General features: G+C 38.6%; 1 protein-coding gene across 3 annotated transcripts in view; it reads left to right on the forward strand.

Annotated features, from left to right (window-relative positions):
* LOC306823539 (CUB and sushi domain-containing protein 3-like) overlaps positions 1–18558 on the forward strand; it is a 218788-nt gene that overhangs the window by 19821 nt on the left and 180409 nt on the right. For all 3 annotated transcript variants that reach the window (XM_079343128.1, XM_079343130.1, XM_079343129.1), the window contains exon 3: positions 17066–17178. In XM_079343128.1, coding sequence (XP_079199254.1) covers positions 17066–17178 — 113 coding nt within the window. The remainder of the gene's footprint in view (positions 1–17065; positions 17179–18558) is intronic.

The raw sequence follows: 18558 nt of genomic DNA on the forward strand, positions 1-18558 counted from the left end.
CCAAATCAGATGTGATGTTACTGAGCCGGTGGTAACAATGGTCGGGCCAGTGAGTAAAACTAAGCACGTCTCATAATTACGCAAAGCTGTGCATGTGTTTTATAACGATGTTATGTTCAAGAAATAACCGTGCTCAGGCCAGGTTAGTCCTGAGGGCAGTGTGAGTGCAGGCTGCCAGTACTGTCTACTCCAAAGAGAAAACAAAGGATTATTCTTTTTTAACGAGAATCTGGTGAGTTTAATTTTCCATTGGTTCAAAAAGTGCATACAGAAGCAGTTTTTTTGTTGTTACATTGTGACATGGGTTTACAATTGTAACTTGTTATATTGCGTTGCTTTTTCTTTAAATATTTTGAACCATTTTAGCCCTTGACTGAAGAAATATAATGTGTTGATAATAGCAGGACAAAATGACTTTGATGCTTGTTGAAACTACACCGAATATCTGAAAGATTACTGACTGTCCTTCCATCCATGTGCACAAGGTCCTTTGGCCTGCCTATCTGAACGTGTCAAACAGCAGTCCTACATTGAGAGCAATTGCCCAGGACTTTGAGGATCACTGGCAATTTCTGAACTGTGTGGATGCACTGGATGGGAAGCACATTGTGATGCAGTCACACAAGGGTCAACAAATACAAGGGCACCAACTCGAGCTTGCTCATAGTTACTGTGGAAGTAGACTTTTGATTTATCCATGAGCCTGTGGCAACCAACATCAGAGTCAGTAAGGAAAAAGAAAACATCCTGGAACGTCACAAACCTCCACCTATCAGACCCAAAACATACCATCCAGGTCCAAACTAGTGCATCAAGTGGAAAGTGACAAAAGTGTTTATCTGAAAAACAAAGGTGATGAAGTTTTACAACTGGAGACATCTATGTTGGATATCTGGAACACTCTCAGTCATTGTTCATAAGGTTCATGTGGTGTCACACACAGAACCAAACACCTGGGAAAAAGGACTTTTTACCACGATTGGCAATGGAAAGATGTTTTCAATGATGAGTTTACTGCTCTAATTAGGGACTTGCATTCATTCCCCAAGTCATTTCACATACCATGACCTCCTAAGCCTAAGGTTTGCCCCGCCTCCAGTTCAGACTCAGCATGCCCTTTCGAATTTCAAAATGATATTTACCGATTGAGAACAATCACAGCTCAAGTTATGTCACTATAAAATCTCTCTTTGTGGTACCAGACTCTCACTGTTTTCCTTTTGTTTTTGCGGTTGCGGTTACTATAATTGGGAATTGTTTATCTCCATGATCCTGGTTGATCTCTTCCTGCTGTATACTAATATTAAAATATGAAGAATTCATTGGTGGCTGCATCAAGATTATACCCAAGGCAGGCTTCAAGTAACTTAAATGCTTGTAAACAGCACAAAAATGGACCAGAGAGGTTTTAGGTAAAAAACATAGGTCAGCTTGATGGCTAGCTGCTGATGAGTCTTATTTTTTTAGTCAGTCCTTATTTACATGAATGTAATGTGTGTCTTTTTCACCAATTTCTATGTGAGTTCCTGATAATTAGTCCTCAAGCTTTAACAATAATTTCCCCTAGGCAACAGTACGGCACACTTTGGGAACCATTGTGTTCTTGCGTGATGTGCTGAGTAGATCGTCTTGTTGCACACCACACACTATGAGTAAGTTTGGGGTCTGTCACTCTTTCAAAATTGTTTTAATTGTTTAGTGTGCCAGGCTTTAGACAGTTTTTTTTAACTTCAAACTATCTTACCTTGTTTTCGTGTTTCCCACATTGGGCTTTCACTTTTATAAAAAAAGATGTGTCACAAACCTTCCCATCTGCTCCTTCAGCGTCTTATTCTAAAATATCTTCATTTCCATTTGGTAACACCTGAAGTTCTATTTCTCTGTTTACCCTTGTTTTTTCCTCACTTCTCAGAATATAGTTGATTGTTCGCACAGCTGGAATAAAAAAAGTCAAACATAATGATAGGCAACCCCTTTTTCTGCTTTTGTTTTCTTCTTCTGCAGAAAATATGAATGGAAACTTTAGTAGAGATTTAAAAGAGACCTGTAATTTATTAATGCTGTTAATTAATTAAGGCAGAAATCCAGGAGGGATCCTGACAAAAGTGTCAATGAATTTTTAACATGAAAAAAATTGACATCACGGTGATGGATCTGATTAGTGTGCCTGCACATTGATCTCTATATTCTTTTTGCTCTGTGAAGTTTTTCACCCATCCCTCTTGTCAGTGCTGCAGTGACATTATGTACAATCCTGAGTGTTGGAGTATGGCTGGTTAAAGCACTCATGATTATGCTAAAATCATATGCTGGATGTTGGTAGATGAAAGGAGGTAAATAGTGTTGTAACGTCATTTTTTCCATGGGTTCCATGCACAAATGGTGACCCCATTAGGAGATTGTTTTCTGCTGTCATTATGCAATTACTGTGATTATGATTGAATACCAGGATAATAAAGGGAGATGAGGGCTTTATATTGCACACATTATATCAATTCTCTATTACTTGTCATGTTAAGACACTAAATTCACCATCAGAGTAACTGTTTTCCTGGAGACATGGTGGTTGTAGTGCAGCTTTATATTTGTGAGTGACAGGTACTGCATGTTTTAGTGGCAGTCAGAGCTGCATGAGTGGAGAGTGTCTCCACTATCCCCACTGTCCCTGAGCCTTTTTTCTAGTAACTCTAGCAACGATGTGTTGATGTTGTCTGTTTCTTCTTGTTTTCTCCTCCCTTTCTTACTAACTGAAAGTGGCCTCTCATTCTGCATGTACTGCATGTGCAGCTTTGACCCATGTTTTCGTTTTAGTGTCTTATTTCACATTTTACTTCAATGAAATCTAAAAAAATATATTGTTGATTTAATGCAAGTCATTTTCCTTTTGATATCATATGGAAAGATAAACAACAAAGCATAATGCAGTAGATATTTGGCAATTATATCCGAGCTCTTGATTCGGACTAAGTGTTCATGGCCTGGTTCAGAATTGCCGGTCCGAGGCCCAGGGGTTGGGGACTCGTGCTTTAGATTCACATTCTTGTGCTGCAGTTGTGCGGTTGTGGTCCTCTACTGAATATGGACCTGAACACTCAGCGTGCATCTACAGTGTACACAGGCTTTGAGAGTGTTTAAAAATTGGCTTTTTCTTGGTAATTAAGGTGACATGTAAAAACCTTGGCTTTAAAACTTATTTTTTTTAATTTACATTAAGTATTCATTATTATGTTTAAAAGTTTTCATGTTGATGCAATTTCAACCTCAAAAAGCTGTTTCTTCTACCTCAAGGGAAGGATAACATTTCAGACAATAATTGTTTGTCATCAATAACGTCTTCACGCTGATGGCTCGAAGCTAATTGGTTTACATATTGATAGTGGTCTTCTAGGTGGTGTTTTCGCATTGTACTTATATACAAGGATGTATATGTACATTTCCTCCCATGATCCAGAATCTGCCTATCAGGTGACATGGAGATGGAAAGGTATCCACTCAGAGGACACTGAGCTCTGTAGCTCAATCGTTTTAAAAGATTTAAAAGAATTATTTGCGTTACTGTGTAGTGATTAAAAAAGATATACCCATCTCAAACATCCTTTTGTATACATTAATTTTGTCTTTTTTAAATAAAAAAACATTGGTGTTATTGGGTTGTTGCTTGAACAGTAGTTACAGTCAATCATATTGTGGGCCTTTATTAGAACACTGGAGTAGAAATTGAAGAGAGAGTGTGGAATAACATGCGGAAAGGAGCCCTCGGTCGGACTAAAACCCAGGCCAGCCTACTTAGAGGACTTATAGTGCAGATAGATCGATAGATATTTTATTGATGCCGAGGGAAATTCAAAGCCTCTGTACGTGAGGTGCAATCTAATCGCTAGGCCGTCTAGAAATTCTTTTTAAGAAGGAACAGGTTGTGCAAAATGTGTTATGGTCAGACATTTTCATTGACTCGTTTAGTAGTGGTTTTGAAATTTATAGATAAATCAATGAATCACGATGCAGACGTGGACACTGATGTATCAATGCAGGGACAGGGCATCAAAGATGCTAACCAAAAAGCATCGGCCAACTGCTAATTGCAGATGTTTTGCACAGTCCCAAATCCCAGTCCAGGTAGAAAAGATGTGAAGAAGTAGTGCTGCCAGCTTGGTGCTGTCTTTCTCATCACAGTGTGCAATCAGCTTTCAATACATAATGAATGGGGATACATTTTAATCGCATCAGGTTGCATTGATAGTGGCTTCTGCAGGCAAGGCAAGAGTGGGGCGTGTCAGCATTTTATACTGATATATTGGTCGCACTGGTGTATAAGATGCAGCTAACTTTTATGAAGCAGTTGATATGACTGCTTGTCTTTGTTTATGGAAAAGTAGCCACGTGCTGTAATAAGGAAAACTGAAGATGAATCATGATGCATCGTGGTATCGAATTGTTGACGGAATAGAAATAATCTATTTGTGAGACCAGTGAAGATGCACTATCGTTTCACTTTGCTTTCACACTTTTTACAGTTCTACTTTCAAATCTGAACCCAAAGACAAATCCAGAAATGTATAGTTTTCAATCAAAGAAAATATATATTAAAAGACAAATGAAATCTCTGCTTTTATTGTGAGTTATAATGTGGGACAGAACCTGTTGAACTCTAAAACACTTGTTGTTGTACCATCTATTGCTATTGAGTTTGTCCTTACGTTGAACAGTCAGCTGTCTGCGGTTATGTCTCGCTTTTCCATTCGTGTGACTCAAAGACTTATTATCTTTTACCAGGCACAAAAAAGTACATAGACAATCGGATCAATGATTACATTTTGGTGTTGAAAGGGAAATTAATTATATCCCCTTTTGTTAAGGCAATATCTGCAACAATCAGCTTTAATTACCTTCTTTATTTTATATATATCCTTTATATATATATATATTTGTGCATCCTTCTGAGAAATTGTTGTTATGATGATAATTAGTGGACACTATCCACTTGATCTAACAGTCCTATACCAGTTTGTTTGTTGTTGCAAAAAGTCTTGTCTGATACTGATGTCATCTGTACTTTCTTTATACATGATAAGGGGGTTGCAACCTTTCTTGCTTCTACTTCTACTTATGCTGGTGTTTGGTTTTAATTGCATTAAAAAATCCCACAGATTTTCAACGTATAAATAAGTATGTCCTCTGTACCTGTAACTAATGGATGTAAATGACAACTTGACTGGTCAGCAGAGTCACACAACTGCAAGGTGGTAATTGTAGTTTTAGCATGGAGTGGCAAGGTTACATTACATGCATACATTATAGCTGTGGTTGTTCTGTTTTGAGCAGGCGTTAATACAGAAATAACCAAGAGGTTAATGCAACTTAGCCTGACATTTGCCTCAAACATTTTAGCATTCTTTACCCTCCTAGTCGTTTTAGGTGAGTTTTAGGTGGTGGAACATATTTCTGTGACTCTTGACCGGTGTTTCATATATTGCTGCTCTCTTCAGGCACTCATGATTAAATCCTGAAGGCTGAGCAGTACTATTCATGGGACAAGTGGTACCACTTGTGTCAAGTGTTAATTCTTCTAACATAGAGAATGCAGAGCAGAAAGGAAAAGTGCAGGAAAAAAATGCTGATGGCAGATCTGATGCTAGATAGTAGAAGTTTACATAATGCTCATAATAAGGTTCAGCTATTTTAATTACAAAAGGTTGTATTTTTTGATTGATCAAAATAAGACAATACACACTACTGCATGGTGGAAACTGAATAAGATGACCATTCTGTCACAATTTATTTACAAAGTTTAATTCATTATTGATAAAGTCTAAAGTTTTGTTTTTCTTATTTTTTTTGTGTCTGACAATTTAACAATTTCTTCCAAAATAACTTAAAGTAGCATGTGGTTGTCTCGGGGAATAAAAGAGAAGTTGTAGGGCTTGTTATTTCATTAGTCATGTCTAGTCAACTCCAACCTTAATGACCGAAAGCAAATGAATGTTTAATCAACCTGCTTCTCTTTATTCAAATCAAGAAGAGCCCCAATGCAGATTTGTTGAATAATGGTGATACACGGTTGTTTACCCCTTTGTCTGTACACCTGTGAACTTATTACTGTTTTTGTCTTGAGAAAGTTAGATCAAAATTATCCCAGCTTTGTTTTGTGTCTGACACCCTTCCTATACTGAAGAGAGTTAAATATGTAAGTAAAATATGTGCAGCACATCTGACACACATAAATAGATTATAGTTTATACTATACCTCACTTTCTTTTGCAATACAAGAAAATCCTTATTTTTATTCACATATCGTATTAAACAGAGAAAAGCGAAAAGTGAATTAATTTATGTTTTGAGAAGACCAGCATTAGTAAAGCGTTTATTCAATTTAGTTACAGCTTTTATTTAGCTCAGTTCTAATGATAAACTGAAGGTCTAATTGTTGCTTACTCTATATTAGTAGTCAATGCGGTTAAGCCTTTCTCACCACAATATGTTTTGATTTCTTTCTTCCCCCCCACCTCCGAGACACAACCTCTTTGTGTCAAGTGTATTTCTTTGGCTGTGTATTTCTTTGGCAAAATGACAGTGAACCAGCAGGACAGAAAGGGATAAGAAACAGTGAATAATGAACGACAAATGGGAAGTGAGAGAGCTTGTGTGACAGATGGAGCTAGTGCAACTCAGAAGGAAAGAAATGGAGGTAGAGAGACATTGAGCCGGACAAATCAAGGTACATCATTCCCATCTTTCTTTCTCTCTCTCTCACTCGCTCGTGTCCACACTCTCCATGGGTTGTGCTGCGCTGACACACTAATCAGATGGCCAGAATGTCTGACAGCTACCTTCAGGCCTGATGTAGTGTGTTCAGGTGGAAGGAAAGACTGCATCTATCCAGGCACTCATTGGCACCCTGTTTCAATGCACACTCTTCGTCTGCTGCTCCTGGTGTTCTTCTGAACCATAATCGGTTATTGCCATAGATGTTAGAACACCTGGTGTCAATATACCCACATTGACATCTTTGATTGACCTGGTTACATTTGATACAGATGCCATAGATCTGTTTCTTATTGACCCATAAACAGAACACTTATCATTTCTGTTTGAGGGGAAACTTTTATTTATAATAAATCATCTAGTTGCTCAAAGTCTCATTACTCACTGTTCTCAGTCACTGCCACTATGGTTAGGGAAAAACAGTCCTTTTGTCTTTGAACAGCTCCTATGGAAACTGTCAAAGTTTTTGTTTGCTAATCATTTGTGTTTTTTTGTGTTTTTTTAAGGTTTATTTTTGGACTATTTAGCCTTTAATGGACAAGACAGTGGATAGAGTCAAAAAGTGGAGAGAGACATGCGATAAAGTTGCCGCGGGTCGGACGCGAACCCGGGTCGCCCTCACGAGGACTGTAGCCTCGATACATGGAAGCGCGCTTATACCTCAGCTGCCATCAGCATGGTGTTACTGAGATGGAACTGCATTTTGGTCCCCAAAGAGGATTAGTACATTTTCTTTGCAACTGATTATTTTCCTCATAAAAGCATTGAATAGTTATTTCCAAACCTGTTCAGTTCTTTAGTATTACAAAAATGTTTCCTTAATGCATACAGCAGATATTACATTTAGTATGATATGATTAAAATATCTTTATTGCTTGTAACACTGGTGTTGGAATCATAATTTGCTGTAACCTAATACACTTATCTGCAAATCATTTTCCATTTTTTCTATGTGATGAAAGCAGGTCAATGACTGTTCTGGATAAAATTGAGCTTTCCTGTTGTTTGAAACTAGTGTGCCAGCAAAGGCTTCTCCAGCAAACTTGAATGAAAAATGGTTTAATGGCAAGTGTTTGTCAGAGACTGAAAACCATCTTTCATTGCCAGATATCCTTAAAAGCTCAGGAAATTACTTTTTATTGACTATCATTTGCCATGACAAACTTCTGACTTTCATGACAAACGTAAAATAAGAACATTTATGTCTTCATGTTGCATGTTCATTTGACTATTATGCTTTTAACTGCTGCACCTGTCATCCTTCAAATAGAGTGTCGGGTCTTGCCAAAGTCAGATTATTGCGTTATCGGCCTTTACTTTGTCAAATATCAAATGAAAAAGGAATTCAGTTTGCAGGTGTGTCAGATATCTAAGTCACATGTCTCCATGTCTGAGGAGACAGAAGGCCCCATAGTGTTTGTGTTAATGACATTTTCAAACCATTCACCTGATGCTCCTGTTGCCACAGCAACAAGTAGCAGTTAATGCCAGATCTCTTTTTGCATTTTGTCAGAGGCATTCTTCAGTCATTAGGTGTTGCTTAAAAACAAACCACAATTCTTTAGATATCACGGGTTTCTTAAAAAATGTTTACAAAATGTCAGGTCTTCTTTATTTAGACTGATTGAAGTCCCCTTTTAGAAGCTTAAGCAGGCCATAATAGTACAAGTTGCTTTAAGGTTGAATATTTTGTTAGTGGTCATACACTTTCTTTGCAATAGTTTACGATATTGTTAACTTTTTTTATGAGTCATCTTGACCCATATGTCTAGAGACTTGACCTGTCTTCTCTGAAAAAGTAGCAGTACAGAATTTGGCCAGCTCTGCCTCTACTGTCACCTCCTAATCCTTCCCACTGACAGCTTTAGAGGAGATGTCTTCCCCTCATGTACCCTAACCCCATGACATCCTCATTCCCCTTGCTATTTTGTGGCATCATGACAACAGTGCAATCTTAGAGAGGATTTAGTCTGTTGAGACTTGAAACATGAGTCTGTGGTTCAGTTTGACAGAGCTAAGCCTTTTCAATGGCATTTTATCCACCTTGCTTGTGCTCATGGGAGAATGTATCTATTTCATATATCCTATTTGTTGGAGAAGACTTTGAAAAATAGGCTTTTGTAAATCACATTCAGTGTCATTATCTAAATACTTGACAACTCGCTGAATCTTTTGATTGATGTATCATCTTTATCATCTCTCTGTCATATGTTGCCATAGCACCTCATCTTTTCCCTTTCATCTCTTTACTTACAGGGTCCATGTGGATCCTTAAAAAGTCTTAAAATACATTAAATGTAGGATTTGATATTCAAGGTCTTAAAAAGTCTGGAATTGTTGAAGAGAAGCATTAAGTTTGATCGAGGGAAAAATACACGAGCGAGCGTGTCTATTTGTTTTCTTTCTATTTTTCTATCTTGTCTTTTTTTAGAAGTTCTTAATTTTTATTAGATATGCGTCCCAGGCGGTGTGAAGGTGTGAGGAACATGATGTCCATTGTTGTGTTTGTGTAGGTCATTCCAGATGTGTTTGTTCACCACCTTATTTCCCTCTATGAAGGTTTATTCTCTGATGGGTCCACTGCCCAACAGAACTGTACTATTGCTTAATATGTAAATTATGTAATCTGAAACTTGTTCTTCAATGATAATTCGGACAAATCTAACACCTAATTTACAGGCAGCATTAGCCCTGTGTGGCTGTTAAATTTATTAAGACCAATGTGGCTTATTACAGGCTGAGCACTACTAAATGATTCTGTTATAGATACAGTGTACATCCACCGCATTTCTAACAAAAAAGGAAGTAAAGAAAGTCTTCAGGGAAGTGTTTCCCGATTCTGAAAGTGCAAAATCATTCACGTGTGCAAGGAACAAGACAGCTTACCTTGTTCAGCTTGGACATGTGCTTAAATAAAAAAAAGGAGCTCATCTCCACAGTGACGCAAGGTGTGGTTGTCATTATGTCTGACGAGAGCATGGATGGATCCACTAAGAACAAACAACTAGACCAGCAAGTGAAACACTGGACAATCTATGAGACTGGTCACCATTTTTAGATCTATTTCTTTGGATCACATTTCATGGGCCATTCAGCAGCTGACGATATGTTGGTGCATTTCAAGGTAAGCTATGAGCAATAAGTGGCTTTTTAAAATGTCTATATCCCTCTCTATATTATTCTACAATAGTGTTCATGCTTGAATTATAATTCGAAAGTTTTTGTTAAAATGTGTTTCCCTTTGGTTGTTTATGAAAATGTATTCAGTCTTTTGTATTTCTGTCTGTAAATGTGTTTTATTTATATTGCTTTCTGTCTTGGCTAAGTATAAAATGGTAATAGTAAGAAAATATTCTCTATTCAAAAATAGAGATCCTTCAATTGGACTGTCCTTGTTAAAAGTAAAATAAACTAAAAAATACATTTTCTGTTTATGCTCTCTGCTACAATTCTGTAAGGCAGAGACCTGGTGTTGACAGATTGGAATAAGACTAATATTAATTGCAGACACATTGAGAATATTATCAAGAGGGAATATATAAATGGATAAGATGCCTGAGAAAAGTGATGTGCCTACACTTTTATTAGAAATGAGTTGTCCTTCAAATTGTATTTTTTTTGTTCACATTTGCAGGAGCGTGCAAAGGAACTCAAGCTTAAGAACATGGTTTCCTTGTCCATGGATGGACCCATATTTAACTGGAAGTTTGAGGAGCTCACACATAAAGAGCATAGTGAGCAACATTATGGGGCTCAATTGGAAATAGTTGAAAGTCGTGGCCTTCATACCCTTTACAACTCCTTCAAAAGTGGCTTTGCTGTGTTGCAGATGAAGAATGTACTCAGCCCTGCAGCAAAATCCGCAAAGTCTCATCAACCTTTCTGTAGACATCGGTAGCATGAAAAATTGCCAGCATTTGAAAGAGCAGAAGTTTGGCCCTTCATTGTCAAGTATGTGGATCTGGTCAAAACAAAGAGACTTCCTTATCTTAGCTCATCATCATGATACCATTTCTGTGGCCAGAATGGATTCCTTCCTGTTGCCGAATTTCAAGAGTCTTCCAACCATTTCTGACAGAATACCAGCTGAATGCTACAATGATGCCCTAGCTTTAACATGGAGTATTCGCAGTTCAACATATTCACATTTAATGTTTGGAAACAGGCCACATGTCAAAGGACAACTTTACTGCATGTACTTCTCAGTGATCATGTCAAAGTGTATGGCACACTAACCAAAAGGCCTTTACAAACAAGATGCTCAACCACTGTGCAACTGCACCTACCAGATACAGAGCTTGACTGGACAAGGAAAGAAGAAACAAGGAAAAGTGTAAAAGGCTTATCAAACTAAAAAAACTAAATTACAGAAGATATTCTAAAGAAGAAGAGAAAATCGATGCAAGAACTATGCAATAGTCTCCAAAAGGATGCCATTAACTTAACTCTAACCCCAAACACACTGAAGAGAAGAGCAAAGGAAAAGAAAGACCAGATGCTAGTGAAACTGACAAGAAGACTGCCAGGTTGTGTCATGAAAGACCATAGTCCATGGACAAACAGGGTCAAACAACAGTTTAAATACATTCTGCAAATGGGTTCAGGGTTCTTTGGAATTGTGTAAAAAAAAAGTATGATCATTTTGTGCATCTTTTTTGTAGGGTTGCAACTGCTTAATATTTTCATTGCTTGATCTGTTGCTGTTCTTGTCGTTACTCGATTTATCAGAAAATGTAATTTTCATGCAGCTCTGAAAGGTTATACTGACTTGATTGTCAGGTTGTCATTACAGTGCCCTCATACTGTATGTTTATTTGATGGTTAAAGCAGGGGAGCCCTATCTTCATTTGGACTACCATGCAGTTTTACTTGACATAATGGGGACATATTATGAAAATCAACTTTTACATTGTTTTTGGACATACATTTAGGGAACGTGAGTGTCTATCGAACCATAACATTTAGAATAAATTCATCCTATCCTTTTATCCTCCTCTCTCTTGGTTTATCAACCCACGGACTCCAACCCATGACCCAACTTTTACACAAGTCAGCCATTTTTCTTCTTACTAGAGAAGTGGTGATGTCTAATGGGCAAACTCAGAGGGTCTCATTGCATTAAAGAGACACACACCAAAATAGAGCATTCCGAGAGAGACCACAGGGACCTGTTTGAAAAGGGGAATACAATGTCCTCTTTAATGACACAACAATTATTTGTTAATGTGCAATAAGTATGCTCTTGTTATGCTATAGCAAAACTATCATGCTGTTTAAATTCTTTTTAAACTTAATAAAACTCTGAACGGAGTATACTGTCGAGACAATTTCTGTTGCAACTGTGGTTTTATTTTTCTACTTTTAGAGGTTTTAAATGGGCCTGCAAGTCATGAAATTGGTTCTTTAAATGTGCAGATACCATGTTATAGTCAAGGCTGAAACACAACAGTAAGTGGTAAAACTTTCTTAATCATGGGCAAAATGTACCATTTCTACTAGTTCCCCTACTGATACCCTTTTCCGAATACAGGGTCAGGGACTAATTTTAATCACCATCCAGCTTGGCCCAAAACAGATTTGTTGAAAGTAATATACTCCTTTATGGATGTGGCACTTCTGAACCCTCCATTTCCTGAACTCCTCTGGAAATGACACTTACAGAAAGAGATGTATTGCCAAAGAAAGCTTGGGGACTTTTTTGTACCATGACATATCAGAAGGGTTAAGGTTTAATCAGAACAGAAGCCATTTGTGCCTCAACCATTGCCTGTACCAAACACCTGTTGGAGAAGCTTCATTCCAACATTAAGCGGGCAAGAATGAAGTTAAAACCCAGAAAATCCAGGAGCATATCCATCATCAAAGGAAAGCTTGCCGACCAGAGACTCTACATCAATGAAAAACCCATTTCATTTGTATAGGAGCCAAGGGTGGTGGTACAATGTAAGCCTTAAAGACACAGAACAATGTGACCAACTGAGGGAAGATGCAATCAAAGGACTGGTAAGTGTTGACAAGACACCACTGCCAGAAGTAAGTCAAAAGTAAGTTGAAACTGTGCTCTCTGCAGTTTGGATTGCTCCCTCACTTGATTTGGCCTCTTACTGTGTACAAGCTTCCAATCTCCAAAGTTTGAGAATTTGGAGAGGACAGTCAGTGCATACATCAAGAAGTGGCTGAGTCTCCTGCGCTGCCTTAGTAACATCGAGCTGTATGGACTCGGTGCTCTGGAACTGCAGGCCTCTAGCTTAACTGAGGAGTACAAGTGCACCTGGCGGAGTCCCAAGATGCAGCCATATGAACAGCTCTTCCCAAACTGGCAGCTGGGAAGAAATGGACCCCAGCTGAGCCTGTAGCGCAAGCACAATCTGCTTTCAGGCATGGAAAAATTGTGGAACAGGTGCAACAAGGAAGAGGTGGGTTTGGACTTGGGACAAGATGACCTACATGGCACAAGGCAACACCTGCAGAGAGGAGAAAGCTAGTAGTTATTGAGGTCTGGCACCAACAGGAAGCAGAGAGATGCGCAAAGGCCGTGTCACAAGCCAAACAGGGTCAGTGGACTGCCTGGGATAACCTGGAGCATCATAAGCTCACATGGAGAGACTTGTGGGAAAAGGAAGGAAGCAAAACCAGCTTAATCATCAGGGCCACCTACCATGTTCTTCTTACACCTAAGAATCTAAATCAGTGGTTTGGAGAAGATCCAGCATGCCCTCTCTGCCAAACCCCAGCACATTCTCTCCGGCTGAAAAAACATTCTGTCCCAAGGCCATTAAACCTGGAGGCATAACCAAGTCTTAGGACAATTGGCAATCATTCTGGAAGGAAGGCAAACCACCACCAATACCCTCCCTCACCCAACATTCAGACACCCATCCACTACCCACTTTGTGAAAGCAGGACAGGGCCCAGTTAAACCAGCAGCAAGAGAGCATAGCACCGTCTGAGATGCCGCAAGGGACTGGAAAATGCCGGTTGATCTTGATGAGCAACTTAAGTTTCCATCTTGAACACCATTCTCAGGCCAGATCTTTTTGTGGTCAATCTCACAGAAATCCCTGTTCATCGTGAAGCTAACTGTACCATGGGAGGCTACAATGAGTGAAGTGTATGAACGAAAAAAGCGGAAGTCCACCGATTTAGCTTTTGAGGCACAACAACAAAGCTGGCGTACACATGTGCTACCGGTAGAGGTTGGGTTCAGAGGATTTATTACCACGTCCACAACCAAGCCCTTAAGGGGCTGAAGCCAGACCAAAGCGATGCAAACCCAAATATTTCATTTCCATATGTTTTCTTTTTTTCGTCCAATGCAGGCTATAGGATTTTTTATTTTTAAAATCTGTATTAAACTTAGTACAACAAAGTTTTGGGCCTCCAAAGGAAATTGAATTATTTAAACGGCATTGCCTTGATGTTAATATTGTGATAGAGTTGTCAAAAAAAGGACTATACATGTTTTTTTTAAGTCAAATAAATAAAATTCCCCCTAAATTGACCTCTCATAGAATCAGTGTATTAGCTTTTAAAAGAAACAGATCTAAATTCAGTTTTTGAGTCTTTGAAGTAAGAAAGCAAACTTAACAGTGGACAAGTGACCTAGTAAGTGAAAGGAAAGTGGACCTCATGAGGTAAATAAATAAATAAACCTCAGCACAATGCTGCAGTAAGGTCCTATGTGTTCTTTGACTGCAGTACAATCAAACTGGTGATCCTGGGCACTATTTGCCTCTATGCTCTGGTCTTTGTCAATGGATACACAGACCTCCAGCTCTTTTTACATTACCAGTGGAACAATGGAAAGCAGAGGAATGAGATGAGACTGTATATTGTCGTGTTATATTTTTTATTTTTTACGACTCTGAAGACGAGGCCTATAGAGTGCCACAGAGATGACGTATTTTTAAAGAGCAACTTGAAAGTTAGCATTGTGCTGATGATGTTTTTTAGTACATTGCCGGAAAAAAGTTCTGTGCTGAAAAATAGTTTGAAACGTTATTTTACTGTCTTAGGACTTACTGCAACCTGTAGGCAACACATTTGCCTACAGGTTCAAGCCTAGAACATGACATCATTGAAATAATTATTATTCTATGAATTGTTTTTATCAGAAAAATAATTCCTTTAATCAAACTTTAATAAGTATTGACATTTTACTCGGCTGTTAGAATGTGTATAGTGAAAGCAGCCACAGGTCTGATTCAAACCCGGGCCGCCCACTTTGAGGATTGAAGCCTTTGTACATAGGATGGCACTAACCACTAGGTTGCCAGCGCTGCCAGTTCTTGATGTTTGGTTTCAGCAAAACCATAAAGACTTTTCTTTTCATGCCCCTTGTTGCCTCGACTTTAAATTGAACCCTGATAGTTTTAATATTCGGTGCTGTATTTGCAGTCAAGCTTCTTATAAGATCAAGTTCTGATTCCTCATGTATTTAATACTGCATCATGTGGCAGTTGACTTTTAGCAGTGTGTTGGCATGCTGTGCAGTACCTGCAACTAAGGGAAATTATTTACTGCAAGGACCAGCATAGTTCACAGTGCTGTAATTGGAAACTCTATTGAAGCTGTAAATACAACATCCTCTTTGCTGTCACTGGAAGATTTCTGTTTTTAAACAGTTGTTCCTCTATGGACATTACTCACGAGGGTCTTTGTCAGGTAGAGGTTTAGTCACACAAAAAGCTATCTATAGAAAGCCACCAAAATGGGGATGGAAATAGAGAAGGAGACATTTTGTTTGATGCACACATTGTGTTCATGCAGCACAGCCTGGCTTACAGCAGTGAAAGGTCGATAGAACATCAGCAACTGCCTCTGAGGAATGGTCAGCAACACATCTTGTTTACGATGTCGTGAAAGTAAATGGATTTGTTTGGATCCGCACCTAATTTGAAATGCAGTAATGAAGCAGTCTGTTACAATGCAGCTGCCAGCCCTCAAACGCTATCCAACAATAGGGAAGGTTTTCACTTGGGCTTTCATTGTATATTACCTAGTATATTATTGGTCGACAAATTGCATCACAATTCTCAAAGCATTTCTATTTTATTAGACACAAAATGCTGCAGTTCTCAAACTCAGCAGAGGTGTGAGAATTGAGGTCTTGGAACAGTCATTATTTTTTAGTGATAGTTACCGTGGTGCACAGTTTTTGTGAGTCATTGGGTTTTAGTGCTGATACCTCTCAACAGGAACTCATAAATATACGGTCAGCCACTTCACCTGCTGGCCTATCTAATTTAAATACAAAAATGACAGATGTTCAATTAACCCCAGGTAGTTAATGTTTAACAGACCCAGGTTGTGTTTTGGTTTCTGCTTCACAACTTTTCAAGTATTGCCTGTTTGAAATCTTAAAATATGAGGAAATGGCTAGATTGTAATAAATGTATTTCAAAGAGAACAAGGTTGTCCTTTGATTGAGGTTTAATGGTCTTAAATGCATGTTTTAATTTGGTTTTACATGATAACACAAAAAGCAACTTGTAGGTTGAATACACAAGTGAATCAACTGGTAGGAAAATAACTTGGAATTAATATTAATTAAAAAAGTATGAATTTACATATTACGATAACTGTAGTCCCACTTACTACAGTAACTGGGACTCAGAGTCCCACAGATTGAGGTTATGTTTATCATTAATAAATCATTCAAAGGCACCAGGAACAGGTTAGGATTAGGACGTATGTTTGGTATGTGTAAGGCTATATATCTAATCACAATTTAATCCAAAAAACTTTATTTGGTGGGCAATTAAAATTGGGCAGTAGATTGAGCAACTCCATCCAACACTACATAAAAGACCCGATTTTGGCCGGGGTTCTGTTAAACCCTGTTCAGGACTATTGCAGAAAACTGTCTTCAACTGCACAAACCACATTGAGGCCTGAAGCTTGCTTCATTCCTTTTGCTGTACTAAAAGTTTGGTGTTATGTACTGTCAAGGCAGTAATTTTGCAACTGGTGCAAACACAATATTGAACCATATGAAGAACTGGTAAAATCTAGTGCAATACTTGCAAAACTATATCAGACAAAATATGACTCAATTGCTCTGACTCGGTATCACCTACGGTACTTCTACACATTGAGCTAAGGCAGAGTCAGAGACCACAAGCCCCCCACTAGTTATGTAATATGACTCGATGCAAACAAGATAATTTTTTTCTCAGATTCAGGTAGAGAATGTCTCCAAAGAAAGAGGTTGGGGACAATTGTATTGAATGGATAATCGAATATGATGTGATTGATATGCCTTACATTCCACATTACTGATGTATTTTTCTCTTATCTGCAGGCTAACAGGATTTACCATACCTCCACCTGTTACCAGTTCTGGCTCAATTTTTTCACTGAGGCTTACTAGTGACTTTGCAGTAAGTGCTCATGGATTTAAGGCAGCTTATGAAGGTAAGACAACATCATTTTCTGCTCTTTATCTTTTACAGCTTTTAAGGAAGTCTGGTTAAGTGAAAAATAAAAGACGCAAAATCCAGGGTAGAAGGACTATGATCAGAGCTGCTCCTCATTTAACAGAAAAATCCATTAACCAGAAGAAATTTGCTCAATTTATTTTTAAGAGAGGGACGCATGATCACACTTTCTCCACCTAATTTCCTGCTGGACTTTCACGATTGAGTTATGAAAACATTAGGTACCTCAATTAAGCAAATTAATCTCATATTTTCCAAATCAACATACCTACCCCCAAAGTCCTGAACCTTTTCTGCGACTCCAGAGGTGCATCTGAAATTGCATGGCAGATGGCGATGGGAATTAGTTGAACTAATGGATGAACAGAGTTATGTGTGCTGAAGCCGAGCTGAGTGCAGCAGGGAGCTGTCTAAATATGAACTATCCTTCTGTGACCATCCCGCCCAGCCATACTCTTCTCCCCTCTGCTCCTTCATGCAAACTCCATCGCTCATCCATTTTTACTTCTTTTTCTCAGTTTCTTTAATATGTTTTATGTTGGTTTTGTCTTAAGCATACCTTTCTTTTTTCCTCATTCAATATTCTCACACCTTTTAGCTGTACCGTTTAACTTTCCTTCTTTTTTCCTATTGCCCATGTGCTTCCATGGCTTCTCATCTCATTTCTCTGTTTTGCTTGCAAGACCTTTTGAAAGTTCTTTACTTTCTGCTTTATATTTTACAATTTCGTCTACCCAGACTGAACTCATCCTCCAGATTCAGTCCTCATCCCATCAACAATACCCCTTTTTTCCCCCTTTTACCCCCTCCTCATCACCCACCTGCCCCAGAATCGACCCCCAAAGCCTCTTTTTCTGCCCATTTGTGCTCTGTCTCCTGCTCTGTATTTCTGCCTCTCATGCCTGCTTCTATTGCTCTTTACCTCCTGTCAGAAGATTTGCCAGAGTTAGATCCTGTTGTCTTGAAAAAAAAAAAGAAATCATTATGACAATAGTGAATTCTCCATAAAAGACAATTGAGGATATATATGTATCCATAACATGTATTTTGTATCCATTTAGTTGTGTTGTTTTCCCTTAACAAACATTGTTTAGGAATGTTGTTTAGTGTGCTTTGCCGCCCGCTGAAGGTCTCTGGGTGCAACCCAGTCCAGCTATTTGTGGGTTTTGTTTGACTCCAGGGAGGACCGTAGCAAGGTGCCAGGTTTGGCCTCAGGCATGTTAGGGCTGCACTCACTGAATTCCTGCAAAAAAACAGTCATGATGTTTTCTTGCTGATCAGTTAAGATGTGCTTGAGGACGTTCCTTCATAGTGATGTGCAACTATGGACGACACTATATGTGTCAAACTGACACTA

Source organism: Symphodus melops (genome assembly GCF_947650265.1).
Source record: "Symphodus melops genome assembly, chromosome: 5".
Taxonomy (NCBI): domain Eukaryota; kingdom Metazoa; phylum Chordata; class Actinopteri; order Labriformes; family Labridae; genus Symphodus; species Symphodus melops.